The sequence below is a fragment of the Dipodomys merriami genome, unplaced genomic scaffold (assembly GCF_024711535.1).
Source record: "Dipodomys merriami isolate MVZ:Mamm:240054 unplaced genomic scaffold, mDipMer1.0.p SCAF_50, whole genome shotgun sequence".
Classification (NCBI taxonomy): domain Eukaryota; kingdom Metazoa; phylum Chordata; class Mammalia; order Rodentia; family Heteromyidae; genus Dipodomys; species Dipodomys merriami.
The window spans coordinates 7,164,144-7,182,837 of record NW_027206069.1 but is presented as its reverse complement, the minus strand read 5'-3'; the positions used below and the strand labels follow the sequence as shown (position 1 = coordinate 7,182,837).

At 52.6% G+C, this 18,694-nt stretch overlaps 1 protein-coding gene across 1 annotated transcript in view; it reads right to left on the bottom strand.

Annotated features, from left to right (window-relative positions):
* The window catches only part of Syne3 (spectrin repeat containing nuclear envelope family member 3), a 77,207-nt gene that overhangs the window by 34,744 nt on the left and 23,769 nt on the right, over window positions 1-18,694 (bottom strand). Inside the window, exons 3-5 of the mRNA XM_069997641.1 lie at window positions 8,712-8,860; window positions 5,607-5,779; window positions 4,185-4,494 (exon numbers count right to left, since the gene is read on the bottom strand). Coding sequence (XP_069853742.1) covers window positions 4,185-4,494; window positions 5,607-5,779; window positions 8,712-8,855 — 627 coding nt within the window. The 5' untranslated portion in view covers window positions 8,856-8,860. The remainder of the gene's footprint in view (window positions 1-4,184; window positions 4,495-5,606; window positions 5,780-8,711; window positions 8,861-18,694) is intronic.

Sequence of the window (18,694 nt, the reverse complement as noted above, 5' to 3'; positions counted from 1 at the left end):
GGAAGGGAAGGGAAGGGAAGGGGAAAACTAGCAGACATTCCTGGTACCAGCCTACCTGGGATGCTGGCCTTCCCCTTGTGATGATTTGCATGGCCATACTGCTTACTTCTAGGCTAGGCCTGGAACCCCGACCAAGAATCGTCCCTATCCCACCCCCTACCCCCACCCCGCCAGGGTTGAGCACAAAGGAATGGGGTAGGGTCCCATCCACACCAATGTCAGAAGCTTTTGCTAATTCACATGCTGGATGTCTATGAAAACAGATTTTTCTAGATGGAACAGGGCCTGTTGGACATGACTGTTGGAAACAGACTTGCATGGGTTAAAGATGTCAGCAAATACAGTGTGCGGAATGAACCTCCCTGCCCCAGGCAAGGTCTGGGCCCCAGCAAGATTCCCAGCTGCCCACTCCAGGAATGCTTGGTCGCTGGGGTAGCTCTGCCAGGCCAGAGTCTTTTGTACAAGGAGAGGTCTTCACCCAGGGTGCAGGACAGGTGTCCAAGGGGAATCTGGGCCATAGATGATCTTTGGGGGACCACTGAATGGGAACCACTCCCCCTATTTCCTGATGCCTGAGAGGAAGCCAGTGCTTTTCCTCCTCCAGAGTCGAAAGGCTGGCCGTGCCCAAGAGGTTGTTGTCTGGGGCTAAGTCACACTGTACCCACGAGGCCTTGGGCCTGTAGAAGCCCCCATCTCTTGCCACATGGCACACAGTCCACCCTAGTCCAGCAGCTTCTCCACTTTCCCAAGGTCCCGGTGCACCCTGGGAATCTATCAGAGGCTCTGGCTTGGAAAAGCTCACGCATACATCCTGTGAGAGACTTCAGAGTGGCTGAGGTCCCTCCGTCCCCCCCTCACCCCTGTGGCCAAAAACAGCCAAGTAAATTCACATCTAGATGCAGGATCTGGATCAACCCACGTGCAACAGCCCCCGTTTCCACGTGGTGGCTGGTGAGGCCGGTGGAAGCCACTTCTGGGTGTCAGACAGTTCAGGCAGCAATGATCACCAAAGAGTGCTTCATTATCATTTCACCCTGAAGCCCTGAGCTCTGAACGCCATAGAAATCACAAGAGCCAGCCTCTACCCCTCCACGCCTGCCTCCTGACCGCCACCTTCCTCTGCTCCCTGCACCTGCTCCGGACTGTTCATTGGCACAGGCCCCTGTCTTCCATCTAGTCACCAGGGAGGGGCTGTGGGGCCTCTCCCAGGCCTGAGAGACAGGCCTAGGGAAACCTAGCGCTTCTGCAGCTCTGTGTGCTGGGACAGCTCCTGCCTGGGGCGGGGCGGGGCGGGGCAGATGGCTCCCATCCAGGGTGAGCCTTTCTTCATTTGATAAATAGTTCCGAGCACCTGCCGTATGTCAAACACAGACAAATGCAGTGTCTATTTATTCTCATGGCTACTGGAAGGAGAGAACTTCCTCTATGTTGGAAACACGCACAGAACTCCTCCAGCCCCTGGAACCTGGCCGTGGCAGGGTGAGACTCCCCAAGGCCACACTGGGAGGAAGCAATGGAGCCTGGCTTTGAACCCAGTTCTTTCCTAATTCAGGACCAGAAACTTCTCCTGATGGATTCCTTTCTCTGTTGATTACACAACTGCTTTCCTGTAAGTTGCTGGGAACTGGGAATCCTCCAGTCCAGCCCAAGAGATAGGCCACCGCAGGAAGGAAGGGAGAGCGGGTGGGTGCTGTTGGATTGCAACGTGCTCACAGCCCATTAAACGTGCACTGTGCCAGCCTCCGGGGAGTTAGGAGCCGGGCTGGGCCATGGGGCTGCAGTGGGAATGGACTTCCACTCTGCAGAGAGGCAGCGCCCTGGAGAGGCTGCCCTGCCCCTGTCAGCCACAGTATCAAAAGGAAGCCTGGAGCCAGGCGCCAGTGGCTCACATCTGTAATCCTGGCTACTCAGGAGGCTGAGATCTGAGGATCGAGGCTCAAAGCCATCCTGGGCAGTCCAATCTGAGGGAGACTCTTAGCTCCAATTAACCAATAAAAACAGGAAGTGGCTCATGGTAAGGTACTAGCCTTGAGTGAAAAAGCTCAAAAAGAACCTGAGGCCGAGTTCAACCCTGTACTGGCACAAAAACAAAACCAGTCACTTTCCAGCATGTATCACCAAAGGCCTGATACATGGCCTGGCCAGGCGGTGGGGGGGTGGGGGGGTCAGAGTTCAAGCCTAAACAACTTGTTTGACTCAGGAAACAAAGGAACAGAAGCAATGTAGGTAACAAACATGAGCCCTGCTGAGGACAGGGAGCACCACGGACTCACAGACTCCTCCGAGGAGACAGCCACCATCAGACAGACCCTGGAGCACCAGCTCCTCCACAGCTGGCAGAGGCTCTAAAGCCTCTGTGTGCTTATAAAGAGCGCGCATGCAGTCCGGATCCAGGAAGAATGCAAACATTAAGGCACAAAGACGTTACTTTAAAACAAAAGGTTAGGTTTGGGGATGTGGCCTAGTGGTAGAATGCTTGCCTAGCATGCATGAAGCCCCAAGTTCAATTCCTCAGTACCACAAACACAAAAAAGCCGAAATGGCACTGTGGTTCAAGTGGTAGAGTGGTCGCCTCGAGCAGAATAGCTCAGGGACAGCGCCCAGGTCCAGAGTTCAAGCCCCATGACTGACAAAGATAGATAGATAAATAAATAAATAAATAAAACAAAAGGATAGGTACTCATAGGAAACAACCATATACTGTTTCTACAAAAACAATAATTGAATCTACTAATTCAACAAACTGCTTCAGACTCGAGGCCAGGATGAGGTGAGGTATGAACACAGAGGCTGTCAGAGGGCTGGGGCAGGGCCAAGTGAGGGCAGAGCAGGACAGGTTAGAGGGGCCAGAGGAGAGCCCAAGGGGAAGACGTGGGAAGTGAGGAGGAGGCAGGGAGAGCGACAGAAGGCGCTCGGGAGGGAAGCTGCTGGGTGAAAATGGACATCACAGTCCATGAGCGAGCAGTCAGCACATGTGCAGGAAGTGTGTTAAGCCCGTAGCAACCCTCCATGTGAACAGTAGGAGGCTGTGTGGATGCACAGGTGGGGTGGACGGTTAGCAAATAGGTAGGGTTAAACAAATGGGTTAGACAGGAAATGGTGAGAGGTGGGTGGGTGACGCAGTACACAGACAGAATGGATGAGCAGATGGGTGGGTAAACAAGTGGGTAAGATGATGGGCAGGTAAATGGATGGGCGGGTAGGTGGTTAAGTGGCTGAATAGCTAAGTAAAAGATAGCTTGTTTTAGTGGGGAGGTAGGTGAATAAGAAAACAGATGAGTAGAAAGGATAGATTCTCCTACAGAGGACTGAGTAGGCAAGTGGGTGAGGGGAGTGTTGGACAGGCTGATGGCTGGGAGGGTAGGTGGGAGGTGGAGAGTGAGTGGACAGGTAGATGGATGGTGGGAGGGTAGATGGATAGATGGATGATTGACAGGTAGATGAATGGATTTACGGGTAGTCAGTAGATAGAAGGGTAAGTGGACAGAGGGATAGTAGACAATAAAGTGGGTGAGTGGTGAATGGGGGATAAGTAGGTGGATGGATGATAAGTAGGTAGGTAGGTAGATGTGTGACAGGTACGGATGGATGCATGCATGGATGTATGGGTAGATGGATGGATGGATGGATGGTAGGTAGGTAGATGTGTGACAGGTATAGATGGATGATGAATGGATGCGTGGATGGATAGGTAGGTAGATGGGTGGGTGGGTGGGTGGATGGATGGTAGGTAGGTAGATGTGTGATATGTATAGATAGATGGATGAATGGATGCATGGACAGATAGGTAAGTAGATGGATGAATGGGTAGATGCATGGATAAGTAGATGGATAGATGGATGGGTGGGTGGATGGGTGAGTGGATGGATGCATGGATGTAGGTAGGTAGATGTGTAACAGGGATGGATGCATGGATGGATGGATGGATAGGTAGATGGATAGATGGATAGATGCATGGATACATGGTTGCATGGATGGATAGGTAGATGGATGGGTGGGTGGATGGACGGATGGGTGGTAGACAGATGACAAGTAGACGAATGTGGTGGGTATGTAGGTAGTGAAGGGCTGAGTGGATGGGGTCACGATGGACAGCAGGCGGTGGTTTGGAGCGGGCACACGGCGGAGGGTTGGGTGAGGCAGGCAGCGGGTAGCTGGGTACAGACCCATCCTCCAGGCCTCACCTGGGCTCTGGCCTTCACGGCGTCGTAGTCGGCCTTCATCCTCTTCTGGGCCTCTCCGTCCACGCTGGGGTCCCCGATCCTGTTGAACAGCGAGGCCGCCTCCTCCAGCAGCCGGCCCAGCAGCACGGCCTGGTTGTCCACGTTGTGCAGCAGCACCTGGGCGTGGCTCAGCTGCCACTGCTTCTCCTTCAGGCCCAGCTGCAGCTCCGCCGGGGGCTCCAGCGTGACCGTCATCTTCTGGAACCAGTGGTAGAACTCATCTCGGGCCAGCAGGTACTCGCTCCAGTGCAGCCACACCCACTCGATGCGGCTGTGGGCGCGGGGACAAAGCCGTAGGGAATCAGCCCCGCTGCTGACCCACTCCAGTGCCAGGGGCTGTGTGACAGGGGCAGGATGGTGCTCTCTCTGTGCCAAGTGCCACTGGGTTCTAGACCCTTCCTGAGTTCTACAGGATGAGACCCCTTGCATCCTATATATAAGCCCTCAGGTGAGGCTGCTCCTCAGCTCACCCTATAATCCAGCAGCTCAGGCAGCCCCAAGCCACCAGGACCCAAATTCTAGCCCTGAATCCCCATAGCCGGTGCACAGATTCCTCCAACCACTTCTGCCTAGTGTTAGAACTCTGTACTCAGTAGCCCCAGGCCCTTTGCACATGCTGCCTACAGAAGACTACCCCAGAACCATGCCTACTAATGCACAGAGCACAATGGTATCTGTGGGTTGGTTCGTGCCTGCCAGCTGGGGGCAGAAGATGGAGGGGGGAGCATAAACTTGCAGGATAACTGCCTCGTCCTTGCCTCAGTTTCCCCATGTACAACATGGACATGGCTTTCTCTTCAACCAACATCAAGCCATTCTGTTTACAATTTCAGGCGAAAGGTCTGCAGGACCGTCCAGGCTCACTCCTGCTTTATGATGGAGAGGAAGCCATTGCTCCAGCTTCCTCAGCACCACCCGTACCACGCACAGCAAGGTCCCTGCTGCCATTCCTCTAACGACCTTCAGGGAGCACTGGATTACCCTCCTGGACCAGAGGAAGCAACTGAGGCTCAGAGAGATCAAGCAGCTTCCCCATGGCTGCACAGCAAGTAGCAGAGCAGGAATCGACGCTGGGTGTGGCTGAGTCTCTGTCTCTCCCACACCCTGACTCTTGGGTCCTGGCAGAGAGAGACCCTGGCTAAAGTGCCAAAGCTAGCCTGCCTTGATGCTGGACCTATTAGGACTTGCTGGCCAGACGCAATGGCTGGAACGCTGGAACCGTATCTTATGAACATCAATGGTAATTAGAAAGAGTCAGGCTGGGCTCCAGTTCCTGGGGATCCTAGGACTGGAGAGCTGTCCCTTGGGCTGAGGTCCCTTGGGCACAGTTACCCGGCAGGCACTGCGGACACAGGCCTGGCACGGCTCCCCGGGCTGCCCTACCTGTGGCAGTGAGTCATATAGGTGACCGTCTCCTCCCACTGGGCCTTGATGTCCCTCAGCTGGGCCAGGATCTCAGGCTTCTGGTCCTCAAGGCAGCATGCCAGGAGGGCTTCGGCCGCCTGCAGCACCAGGTCCACCTTCACGCGGCCCTCGGGCTCTAGCCGGCAGATTTTCTGTGTGGACACGAAGGCCAGTTTCCCGAGGTTAGGCAACACCCAAGCAGACATGGCCTGGGGAGGACTGGCCAGGCCTTCTGGGGGAGGGGGGGGGGAACCTGGATTCCCTCAGATCATAGCCTGCAGCCCCGCTTCCAGGCCAGGGGGGCAGCCTGTGGAGGGGAAGATGGAGGCCTGGGGGTCAGCCCCACGCAGCCCGGCCTGCCCTGAGAACATAGCCCTCCTCCCTGCCAGATCAGCCGTCTTCCATGCACTTCTCATTCATGTCACCGCGGGATTAATACTACCTACCCCTCGGCGAATGGAGAGAGGAAGGGTGGGCAAACAGTCAGAATACTCAACGTGCACATGTGCACCAGGAGGCTTGAGGGGATGGGTGGTGGGAGACACCAGGGAGGGAGCAGCACTCGCGTCCAGGTGCACTGTACTAAGCAGACTTGCTGAATTGAAACCCCTTTACACAACTACTCAAAGATAATTAAATTAAGCCAGGCGCCCGTGGCTCACGCCTGTCATCCTAGCTACTTAGAAGGCTGAGCCCTGAGGATCATGGTTCCTCCAATGAACCACTAGAAAACCCAAAGTGGCGCTGTGGCTCAAGTGGTAGAGCACTTGACTTGTGCTGAAGAGCTCAGAAACAGTGCCCAGAGTTCAAGCCCCACAAATGACAAAAAAAAAAAAAAAAAAGATAATTAGATTAGATGAAAATTAAATGAAGAAAGTGCATTAGTGGACTCAACTCTATGAGTGGATTTGTGCAAAGCTGTTCCCCCGGGGACAGATCCTGGGAGGCTTTGGGGGCCTGTGGTGGATGGCTAGCTCAGGGGACCTCAGAGCCTCACCCAATTCCCTGAGCCTCCAGGAGGCACCTGGCCTAGGGCCCTGCCTCTCCTATGGCTCCCGCTCCCTTCTCTCGTGAACATGTCCCCTAACACGCACCTGGCATCTCTCATCTCACCTGGGCCAGGCTCTGTGGAGGACCAAGCTGTCCACTCGACCTGGGGCAGGTGGGGCTCTCTAGCTGCCATTAGCTCTTATTTTATTTTTTAGTGCTGGTCCTGGGGCTTGAACTAGGGCCCAGGCAATGTCCCTTAGCTTTTCTGCTCAAAGCTAGCGCTCTACCACGTTGACCCACAGCGCCACTGCTGGTTTTCTAGTGATTACTTGGAGATAAGAGTCTCACAAACTCCCCTGCCCCTGCTGGACTCGAACCCTGGCCCTCGGATCTCAGCCTCCTGAGTAGCTAGAATTATCGAGTGCTGTTATTTTTTGCTCCCGTCTGCTTTCCCACTCCTGGCCAGCAGCTCAGTTGCTCAGTGTCTGCAGTCAAACACAACTAAACAACTCCAGCGCCACTCCCTCGCCCTGCATGACCTTTATGGCTTGAGAACTCTAGGTCAGTGGAAGACGGAGGTCGTGGTTCTGGTGTCTGGGGATCAGATGTCAGGAGGCGGCGGGGAGCACACCCTGGCTGACACTGTGCCTCTGGCTGTCACTAACAACCCACAGTGACCTCTCACTTACGCGCTTTGTACCCACTGAGCACTCGTGTGCCTGCCTCTCCAGCTCAGCTGCCGGCGGTCACATTCCTCACGCTGACGCCGGGGCCTGGTTGTCTCTGTCTGACCTTTCTCTGCAGATAGGGTAGGAGGGCTTCGGACGTGTCAGATGCTGCAACCCGACAGCTGTGACCCCAGGCAGATCAGTCAACCCCGCACCCCTCTTCCTTCCCTGAGACAGCAGGAACACCCCCACTGTGTCAACCTCACCTCGTAATTTTTTTTCAAGTCATGTTGGAGCCGGGCGCTGGTGGCTCACATGCATAATCCCAGCTATTCGGGAAGCTGAGATCTGAGGATCTGAGACTCTTAGCTTTAATTGGCCACCAAAAAAGCCAGAAGTAGAGGTATGCTCAAGGCTAGAGCCCTAGCTTTGAGCAAAAAAAGTTCAAGCACAGCGCCCGGGCCCTGAGTTCAAGTCCCAGAACAGGCACATGCATGCACACATGCACACATGCGTGTGCACACACACACATCATATTGAAACTGGTTGCCAGTGGCTTACACCTATAATCCTAGCTACTCAGGAGCCTGAGATCTGAAGAGCATGGTTTGAAGCCAGCTGAAGCAGAAAAGCCCCTGAGACTCTTCTCTCTAATTAACCAGCAAAAACCTGGAAGTAGTGTGGCTCAAGTGGTAGAGTACCAGCCTTGAGTAAAAAAGCCAAGCAGAGTGAGCAGCCCAGTACTGTGCATGTGGGCACATGTGTGCGTGCTTGTGTGCGCATGCATGCACACCCACACACCAGCTCCTAGTGTTAGGCGTTGAGTCAGAATCATGGAGTTTCTTACTGGATGTAAAGCCAATGCTTCACAAGCACACAGGAAAGCTGAGGTCCCGAGAGGGACGGACTCTGAGGTCACCCCACACTCCAGCACTCAAGGAAATGATAGTTCAGGTCTCCGGCTCTATGGTCACCCCTCTTACCCTCTGGCCTTGGGCAGTCCACCTTCAACCAGGGGCACTATGCTGGCAGGCCAGGCTGGGGCGGGGTGGGGGAGAGGGGGCAGGGGAAGAAGGCACAGGATCCAGATCTGGGGATCCACCCCACTATGGGGTTCAGAGGACAGGCTCCAGTCCTTACCATCAAAGCACAGCATCCAATGGAATTTGCTAGAAATGGAGAGTCTCAGGCCCTGCCCCCAACACACCCAATCAGGTTGTGCACTTCAACAAAATCTCCAGGCATCTGTGCATCCTTCAGAGTTTGAAAACTACGGTGAGGAGTCCGCGTCTCTCCCTTAGCAGATGGAAAGCGTGGGGCTGAAGGGGCAGCGCCAGGACCAGGGAGGCCGGGGCCGGGGAGGCCGGGGCCGGGGAGGCCGGGGCAGGGGACACAGGCCCCAGAGGGCCTCGGGACCTCCGCTTACCTCTGTCTCCCGCAGCCGGGCCTCCAGCGCCGCGCGGGGCCCCTGGGTGTTGTCATTGATCTGCAGCCGCTCCTGGATGGCCTTCATCCACTCCTGGGCGTCCTCCATGCTCCTGCTGAAGCCCTCCTGGGGCTGCTGCGTCATGGCACCTGCGGGGGTGAGGATGGGCCTCCCACGGTCAAGCAGAGAGCTGCAGAGAGGCCCCAGGCAGCCCACAGCCCGTCTGGCCACCAACTCCCTCCCGCAGCTCCCAGTGGCACCTCTTGCTGTGGCGGGGTCAGAGAGTAAGCCTGCTGTGGGCTGCAGAGACACACACCGACCCCCCCCCCAGCTAAGCCCTCAGGACCCCATAGTTCCTCCAAACTTACAGGCGGGGGCTGGCCAGACTAGTGTGCTTCTCACCCACCCCACACACACTGCCCTCCTGGCAGCCCATTGGTCAGTCTTGGGTGATGCTTGCTCTCCTGACACAGGTCATCCCCCCCCCCCCCAGCCCTCCACCCCACCCACTGGACTGCTAGGTCAGCCTTACCCTAGGCTGTGGAAGCAAAGGCTGACTTTTCTCGTGCAACTTGCTTAAAATCCCACCAATTCTAGGCTAAAACTCTTCTGTCCTCCAGTTCTAGCTGTCCGCTAATAGCAGCTATCACTTGCTCTGGATTAACGTTATTTATATCTGTAATTCATAGAAAGGATTGTGTCTGGCTTATCTTCCAGTCTCCCAGGATGCCGTGCACAAAGTAAGCCCTGTGTCATTGAGTAAGGTAGCTCAGAATGGGCATAAGGTCTAGCACACTGAAAAACAAAGCTCCCCATGCCATTATTTAAACTGACAAAACAACATATATGCCCCATACTGGGAATTGATTCTGTCATTGATGGCTTGTTTTTGAGAATACTATGCAGCCAACAAAAATGTAAGCCTCACATGAATTTGTGAAGATGACTATGGAGGACAGAATCCTAAAAAGTGAGACCCATCTGTACATCCAGCAATCACAACTCTACTCCTAATAAAAGTAAAATAAAACATCATCAAAAGACACAGCTCAAGCCGGGCGCTGGTGGCTCACGCCTGTAATCCTAGCTACTCAGGAGGCTGAGATCTGAGGATAGCGGTTCAAAGCCAGCCCGGGCAGAAGAGACCATGAGACGCCTATCTCCAATAAACCACCAGAAAAAACCGGAAGTGGCGCTGTAGCTCAAGTGGTAGAGCGCTCGCCTTGAGCTGAAGAGCTGAGGGACAGCGCCCAGGCCCAGAGTTCAAGCCCCACGACCGACAAAAAAAAAAAAAAAAAAGACACAGCTCACAGCAAAGGTAGGGGAGTCTCGCCATTAGAGGTCCATGTGAATATTCTTCTTCTCTTAGGTAGTTATGAATTCTCCAGAAGGGACAGCTATTGCTATTCAGTTAAAAAATAAGCCGGGCACCAGTGGCTCATGCCTGTAATCCTAGCTATTCAGGAGGCTGAGATCTGAGGATCATGGTTCAAAGCCAGCCCAGGCAGGAAAGTCCATGAGACTTGTATGTCCAATAAACCACTAGAAAACCAGAAGTGGCGCTGTGGCCCAAGTGGTAGAGCACTCGCCTTGAGCCAAAGAGCACAGGGATAGTGCCCAGGCCCAAAGTTCAAGCCCCACAACCAACAAAATAATAATAATAATAATAATAATAATAATAATAATAATAATAATAATAAAGTATTTTTTGAACATGGGTTAAGTTGCTAGTTGTCTTTTCTCAGCCTTTGCTTGGTTGCTCAATTAAGCTCTGGCTGGGAATCTGGGCCCTGCCCAGCAGTCCTGGTTGGATGAACTTTAAAGGAGAATTCTTTTGTTTTTGTGTTGTTTTATTTTGGCCGGGGGGGGGGGGGGGGATACTATGGCTTGAATTTAGGGCCTGAGCACTGTCCCGGAGCTTTTACACTCAAGGCTAATGCTCTGCCACTTTGTATAGCTCCATTTCTTGCTTTTGGTGGAGAGGGGGTAGTTAGTTGGAAATAAGAGACTCAAAGACTTCCCTGCCCAGGCTGTCTTTGAACCACAATCCTTAGATTTCAGTCTCCTGAGTGGCTAGGATCATAGGCGTGAGCCACCAGCACATGGCTGTCATTTTTTTATTAGTACCTATTATTTATACAAGGGGTTTTCATTGTGGTATTTTCACATACACATACAATGCATTCTGATCAAAGTCAACCCCCCCCTTTTATTAAAGCAATTTTGGCAGGTTCCATTCTTCTATTTCCATAATGCATGAAACACAGCATTCTTTGCCTATGTTTGCTTCTTCCACCCTCTCTGTTCACCTTCTCTCCCTCCTGCTGGTACCAGCCCCCCTACAAATCCTGCTTTACATTCTTGTCATCCATTTTACAATTGTACAAAGGGTATATCACACACACACACACACACACATACACACACACATTTACTTTAATCAAGTGGTGCCCCTTCTATTGCTCTCTTCTTCCCATCAAATAGTCCCACAATCGGAGTTATGTTTTATGTGGATAACTATATACAGATACATGTCTATATGTATAGCTTTTAGGTCTGGAGTCCACCTGCAGACTCCTCTGGATATGCGCCCCTTGTGGCATGGTGGGGTCAGAGCAAGATCTATTGAGTAAGTTGAAGAGCTCTGCATCCATTTCCATAGTGGCTGCACTCATTTACATCTCCGTCAACAGCTTGGGAGCATCTTTCCCCATCTCTATCCTCACCTGTATTTGTTCTTTGTTTCTTGTCTTCTTCAAAGACAAGGAGAACTGGAGAGAGGCCAAAGAGTCCACCGGAGAGTGGACACACTGGACATATGCTAGGGTCCACACCCATTTTCCAGGGCCCACCCTGTTTGTTTCAGAGCTGTTTGGATTCTGAATGCCTCTTTTGAAAAGCAGGTTGGAAAGTTCAGGCGAGCGTTACCATTGGTCCTTTGTGTCTCTCAACTGTTGTCTTGTCTGGCTTCCAAAGGTTCTGGTGTATTGTTACAGAGAAGGAATGAAGAGACCAAAGGCATCCCCGGCATGCCAAGTGACAGGGCAGCAGGGAGAGGGGAGAGGTCATGGAGGCAGCGGGGAGCTTGCTGGAACCCTCTCTCTGGCCATGCCCACTGTGGACCTAGGGCCCGATGGGCTGAGAACCTGGCGTTACACTATGAAGCACAGGGGTGGCCGGGCCAGCTCACACTGAGCTCACGTTGGAGCTCACACTGGACTCATATCAAGCTCATGCTGGACTCACACTGAGCTCACACTGTACTCACAACAAGGTCACACTGGATTCACGCTAAACACGCTGGACTCACACTGGGGCTGCAGGCAAAGCTCAGATCTGGTGTCTTTGCCAGAGCTGTCAAACCACTTTGCTTCAATTCAGTGCAGCACCCAGGAATTTAGCACAGTCCACCTAGGCCACAGTCAGCAGCCCCGCCCCTAAGTGGCCTTGAAGAAGCTAGATGGCAGATGAGCCCCAAGCTGGGGGACGGGAGGGCACATTTAACCTGTGCTGTGAATCCCTTCTCAGAAGAAAGGTTCAAGCCAGGGGCTGGGCTTACCCCTGTAATCCTAGCCACTCAGGAGGTTGAGAGCTGATGACTACCAGCCCAGGCAGAAAGGTCTGCAAGACTCTTGTTTCCAATTAACTGTCAAAAAACTGGAAGTAGGGGCTGGGAAGGTGGCTCAGTGGTAGAGTGCTTGCCTTGCATGCACGAGGCCCTGATTTTGATTCCTCAGCACCACATACACAGAAAAAGCCAGCTGTGGCTCAAGTGGTAGAGCACTAGCCTTGAGCTGAAGAGCTGAGGGACAGCGCCCAGGCCCCGAGTTCAGACCTCACGACTGGAAAACACACACACACAACTGGAAGTAGCCAGGCACCAGTGGCTCATACCTGTAATCCTAGTTACTCAGAAGACTGAGATCTGAGGATTGCAGTGCAAAGCCAGTCTAGGAAGAAAAGTTCTTGAGACTCTTTACCTAACAAGCTGAGGTGAAGCTGTGGCTTAAAGGTTAAAGAACAGAGCTCAGACCCTGAGTTCAAGCCCTGGAAGGAAGGGAAGGATGGAGGGGAAGGAGGGAAGGGAGTGCAAGAGAAGGTGAAGGAAAGGAAAGGAAAGGGGGGAGGGAAGGAAGGAAGGAGAGGGACGCAGGGAACGGAGGGAGGGAGGAAGGGATGAGTGAAGGAAGGAGGAAGGACATGCACAAAAGGCCATCAACACCTGGCCAGAGATCAGGAAGGCATTCTCCCCAGGGTCCTGTGAAAGCTATCCACCCTCGTAGAAGCCAGGGTTGGAGATGGGGGCTTGGGGGTGGAGGCCCAGGGCCCAGGTGTTTGCCAGGTGAGTGTGGCAGAGCCAGGAGCCCCTGGCAGGAGCGCGGCCAGCCTGACTTCAGAGAGCAAAGCATCCCTCGGGGAATCTGGACAAGCTCCCGGCCCTCTTCCCATACCCAGTGGCCAGGGAAGCTGCTGATACACAGCCCCTCCAGCCTGGGCTCCCACAGTTCCCCCCCACCCCCTCCATCATCCCGGGGTTTCCTCCCCCACAGCCCCTCCAGCCTGGGCTCCCACAGTCCCCCCCCTGCTCCCCCTCCATCACCCCAGGGTTCCCTCCCCCACAGCACCGCCAGCCCATCTGGAGCCCCAGCACCCAGGCTGTCCCCACACTTCTCTGTGCGGGTTCACTACCGCACGTCATCCTGCCCTTCCTCAATATACATGGTGGACGGATGGCCCCCAGAACTGGGTAGACTGTCCTTACAGTCCAACAAGGACTTCCTAAAAGCCCACATAGGGCGGAGCTGGAGCAAACGCCCCACCCCTTCTGCCTCGGTTTCCCCATCTGCATGCCAGGGCTGTGGTCTGCCAGTCCCCCAAGGAAACCCATGTGAGATTTCATCCCCAGCGTGAGGATGCTGCCAGGGGCTGGCTCTTTAAGAACTAATTAGGTCAGCAGAAGGCATTAGCACTGCCTTTGTAGGACTCTAATTCTCAGGGGGAGTTAGCCCTGCTCCTCTGTGGCTGGGCTAGCTAGAGATGGGGTTGTTAAAGCTGGATGTACTCCATCTGGGTCTGCCCAGAGCCCAGTAAACCTCTATTCCTTATACATCAGCCTCTCTCAGGCCTGTTCTGTTAGAGTAAGTGTAGTAACAGGGAATGGACTGAGAGAGTCTGCCAGGGGCCTGGACATTGTGGTTGAGTAGGCGCCATGTTCTCAGGGCCCCCATGGGGTCAGGCCCAGCCCTAAGCCAAGCCCAGTGATCAGCCTCTGCCTCTGCCTGGCAGGCTGGTTGACATCCGGGCTCCCTCCCTCTTGTCCACTGCCCCTACCCTGGCTTTAGTCAGCTTGGGGCACAGTTTCTACATCACCACCTGTCAACCCCTAAACCACCCAAGGCCCACGGGAGAAGGATCCAAGGGACATTCTTTTTTTTTTTTTTTTTGGTCAGTCGTGAAGCCTGAACTCTGGGCCTGGGCACTGTCCCTGAGCTCTTCAGCTCAAGGCTAGCGCTCTACCACTTGAGCCACAGCACCACTTCTAGCTTTTTCTGCTTATGTGGTGGTGAGGAATCGAACCCAGGGCCTCATGCATGCAAGACAAGCACTCTACCACCTTCCCAGCCCCCCATGGAATATTCTTTATGGGCAGGAGGTTGACATTTTGGTTTTGGTGGTGGTGGTAGCAGTGGTTTTGTGGTTATAGGGCTTTACACTCAAGGCTTGGGCATTGTCCCTGAGCTCTTTTGCTCAAGGTTAGTGCTCTATCACTTTGAGCTACAATGCCACTCTGGTTTTCTGCTGGCTAATTGGAGATAAGAGTCTCATGGACTTTCCTGCCCAGGCTGGCTTTGAACCATAATCCTCAGATCTCAGCCTCTTGAGTAAGCTAGGATGACAGGCGTGAGCCCCCAGCCCCCAGCGAAGCTGATGTTTTAAAGGACAAGACAGTAAATACTGTAAATCTCTATGGAACAAGCCTTCTTCCATGTTGGGACTCCATGATTTAAGTCTGTCAGATGCAGATGGACGGACCTCAAACTGGGTTTGGCTTACAGCCAAATTATAGTTTGTCAACTCCTGTCCCACTCAGCCCAAGGCCTTGGCAGGGTACCAAAGCTGCCACCAATGCCACAGGCATATGCTTGTGACAAGCAAGGCAGGCCTTGAGGTTAGCTGTGTCACAAAACCTCTCTGAGTAGATCTCCTCATCTGGAATAATTATTATTCATTAAGTAAGTAAATTTTAAAGAAATGCCATTGAAGAATCAGTGGATTCCATTTACTTTAAGTAAACCAACTATGTTGTACTATCTTTTAAAAATCTCATTATATATATATATTTATATATATATATATATATATATATATATATATATATAACATCTTAATTTAGGCTTCCTTTCAATAGTTTTCTAACGGGTTAAGATTCTAGTTCAGTATGTTTTATAACAAAGAATATGTCATATACTCAATCCACATTCATGTAGAAAGATTTGTGGCTATATTATGTTATTTACCTTCTGTTATATTTAAGTATTTACTATTATAATAATGATTTTGTTGTACCTATAAAGAAAGAAAATAGCCAGGTGCTGCTGGTTTATGCAGGTAACCCTACTCAGGAGACTAAGAACTAGAGAATCACAGTTTGAGGCCAGCCTAGGCAGCGAAGTCTGTGATACTCTCATCTCCAATTAACCAGCAAAATCCAGGGCTGGAGGTACTGTCAAGAGTGCCAACAAGGAGAAGGCAAGCCAAGTAAGCACATGGCCCTGAGTTCAAACCGGTACCAGCAAGAAAAAGAGAAAGACAGACAGACAGACAGAGAGCATCAGAGAGAGACAACAAGCCAAGTAAGCACATGGCCTGAGTTCAAACCCTGGTACCAGCAAGGAAAAGAGACAGACAGACAGACAGAGTCAGAAAGACAGAGAGGAAAGGAAAAGAAATGAGAGGGAGAGAGAGAAATAAAAAAGAAAGAAAGAACAGATAGAACAGAAAAGAAGAGAGAGAAGGGGAGAGAGGAAGGAAGGAAAGGGAAGGGAAGGGGGAAGGAAAAGGAAGAAAGAAACGAAGGAAGGCAGGAAGGGAGAAAAAAAGAGAAAAAAGAAGATGAAACAGAAACTCTAAATTTTTTAGGCATTTCTAAAAAAATGAAAATAAAAAGGAAAGAAGGAAGAAAGAGAGAAAGGAAGGAGGGAAGGAAGGAAGGAAGGGAGGGAGGGAGGGAGGGAGGGAGGGAGGGAGGGAGGGAGGGAGGAAGGAAGGGAGGGAGGGAGGAAGGAAGGAAGGAAGGAAGGAAGGAAGGAGTGAAAGAAGGCAAGAGAAAGCAAGGAATTATGAATGTCTAGGAATTTCCAAACATAGCAAGAAAAAAAAACTGCGGGCAGGGATAAAAATAAGCTGAGCGCAGGCCGCTCTGGGGCGGGGCGGTGGTGGCAGCGGGCGGTATGCTCTGGGCCAGTCTGAGCAGCCCAGCCTGGAAGAGCAGGGGAGGCCCAGAGGACACTGACCCTTTCTTATTCAGAGCAGACAGTTCTCAGGGCTCAGAGTTCCAGTGGTTACCAGAAGAGCATCAAGAAAAGTGCTTGTTTTTCTGAATGGCAGGAAAGCCAAGTGGAGCCAATGCCTGCAATCCTAGCTGCTCAGGAGGCTGAGATCTGAGAATGACAGTTCAAGGCCAGCAGTGGAGCAGACTAGAGTCGGCTGGTGAGAAGGTAAAACTTGGATGAAAAGCCATTGGCTGAGACGCTGAGACCACCTGTGGGCTCACCTCTGCAGCCTCCTGGAGATGTACTGGGAGGGAAAGATCCAGGCCTGAGTCATCGCTTGGAAGAAGAAACAGAGCCACGGGAAAAGTCAGGGGGAATGGAGGAAGCTGAGATGGCTGGGCGCCGGTGGCTCACACCTGTCATCCTAGCTACACAGGAGGCTGAGATCTGAGGATCACGGTTCAAAGCCAGACCAGGCAGGAACGTCTGTGAGACTCATTTCCAATAAACCACCAGAAAACAGGAAGTGGCGCTGTGGTAGAGCGCTCGCCTTGACTGAAGAGCTGAGGGACAGCGCCCAGGCCAGGAGTTCAAGCCCCAGGACCAACAAAAAAAAATAAAAAATTGCTGCTCAGGCTATAAGGACGCTAAGTGGCACAGGCAGGACTTGAACCCAGGATGATGCAAGTACAAAGCCTTTGCTCTTGGACCTCACAGAGCCCTCGTTTGTCCACCCCCACCTAGACCTGAAAAAATATACCAAGTGCAGGGTAGGAAGGCCAGAGCAGCCCACCCGCTGCGGGTCACCTTCAGAAACACCCAGGGTCTAGAAAATTGACTCCAAGACATAAAGCCAGGCACTGGCTCAAGACTCCGGAACTGAAGACCACACACTGAGCCCCTAGCTGTGCCCAATCACCCGGTGCTGTGCCAGCCCGCCTGCCCACTGACTCTGTCCGGAAGGTGTGGGAATCACGACTCAGGCAAAGCCCACCTCTGAGGTCAGAGCAGGTAGTCCCTGAGGATTCTCCTGGGTCACCCTGGCTGACAGGGGCCACACACCACAAGCGGAGCCAGTGTCCTGGCGGGGGCCTCCCCCAGGGCCATGATTCACCCTGCCTCTGTGACTCAGACCAGTCTGATCACCCGAGGCTCCACCCTTCCCCCCTCTTCCTACCAGGCCTCCTAAATGTGGATGGAATTTCAGGAACTAAGTGCAGCTGGTGTTAATCCCAGAGCTTATTCCAAGTGCATTGTGGGAACATGTCTCGTCCCCCCACACACACACACAATGCTGAAGTCACTGCCCAAAGCACCAACAGGATGTCCCCTCTCCTGTGGCATCCACAGAAGTGACTCTGAGAGCCAAGTGTCAGAGGAGGCTGAGGGGCCCTGCCCAGCACAGCCTGGCATGGGACCCGGTGCCCACACCTCAATCTTACAACAGCCCTCCAAGGCAGCTGGGTTTGGAGGTAGCAACAATCACTGGGTTACCTGCCACCCTAGGGGTAAACACACAGAGACCTGGATGGGTTAAAGGGCTGCATGGAGCCGACACAGGCTTTGGGGTACACCCAGCCCCTGTGTCCACAGCTACATAGTGGCTCTCTGTATCTGCATTACACATCTCTAGATCAACTATCCATGGACCACTTTGATCTCAGGTCCTCGTGTTTGCTGGGCCAGCTTATTCAATGGAAAATCTTCTCCCTGCGTCCCTCCCTCCCTTCCCCACCCCGTTTAATTGGAAATAGCATCTTTAGAGCTTTTCTGCCCAGAATGGCTTCAAACTAAAATCTTCTGGATCTCAGCCTCCTGAGTAGATAAGATTACAAACGTGAGCCACTGGCATTTGGATTAAACACATACACACTTTTTCCTGGTCATCCAGCAGATTTTCACATAACATGTACATGCCTGTAATCCTAGCTATCAGGAGGCTAAGATCTGAAGATCCAGATTTGAAACCAGCAGAACATACAATGGAAAGACTCTTATCTCCAATAAACACACCAGAAGCTTAAAGTGGAGGCATGGCTCAAGTGGTAGAGACTAGCCTGGAAAAAAAACTAAGCAAGAGCTCAAAGCTCTGAGTTCAAGCCCTAGTACTGGCACTAAATAAACACACAAATGCTGGGTATAAGGCTATTGCTTGGTTTATAGATGGGTTGCATATCTATAAATGTCAAACGTATTTCCAAGAATTGTGGCCACATACACACTGGACAACAATGGGCGAGGCCAGTGTTCCAGCCCTAGAGCTCCTAGAACTACCTGGAAGGTTTGTGGAAGCTGTCACCAGGCCCTGGCCCAGTGTCTAAAATATGGGCCTGTAGGGCCTGAGATCTCACCTAACTAGCTTCCCCGCCACGTGGGCTGGGGGAGCCAGGCTGCGATGGAGGGGCCTGGAACACAGCACCGGCTCCAGCTGGGAGGTCTGGATGTGATTTGCCAAGTTCCAGGGCCAGTGGAGAACAGGAGTTACCAGGT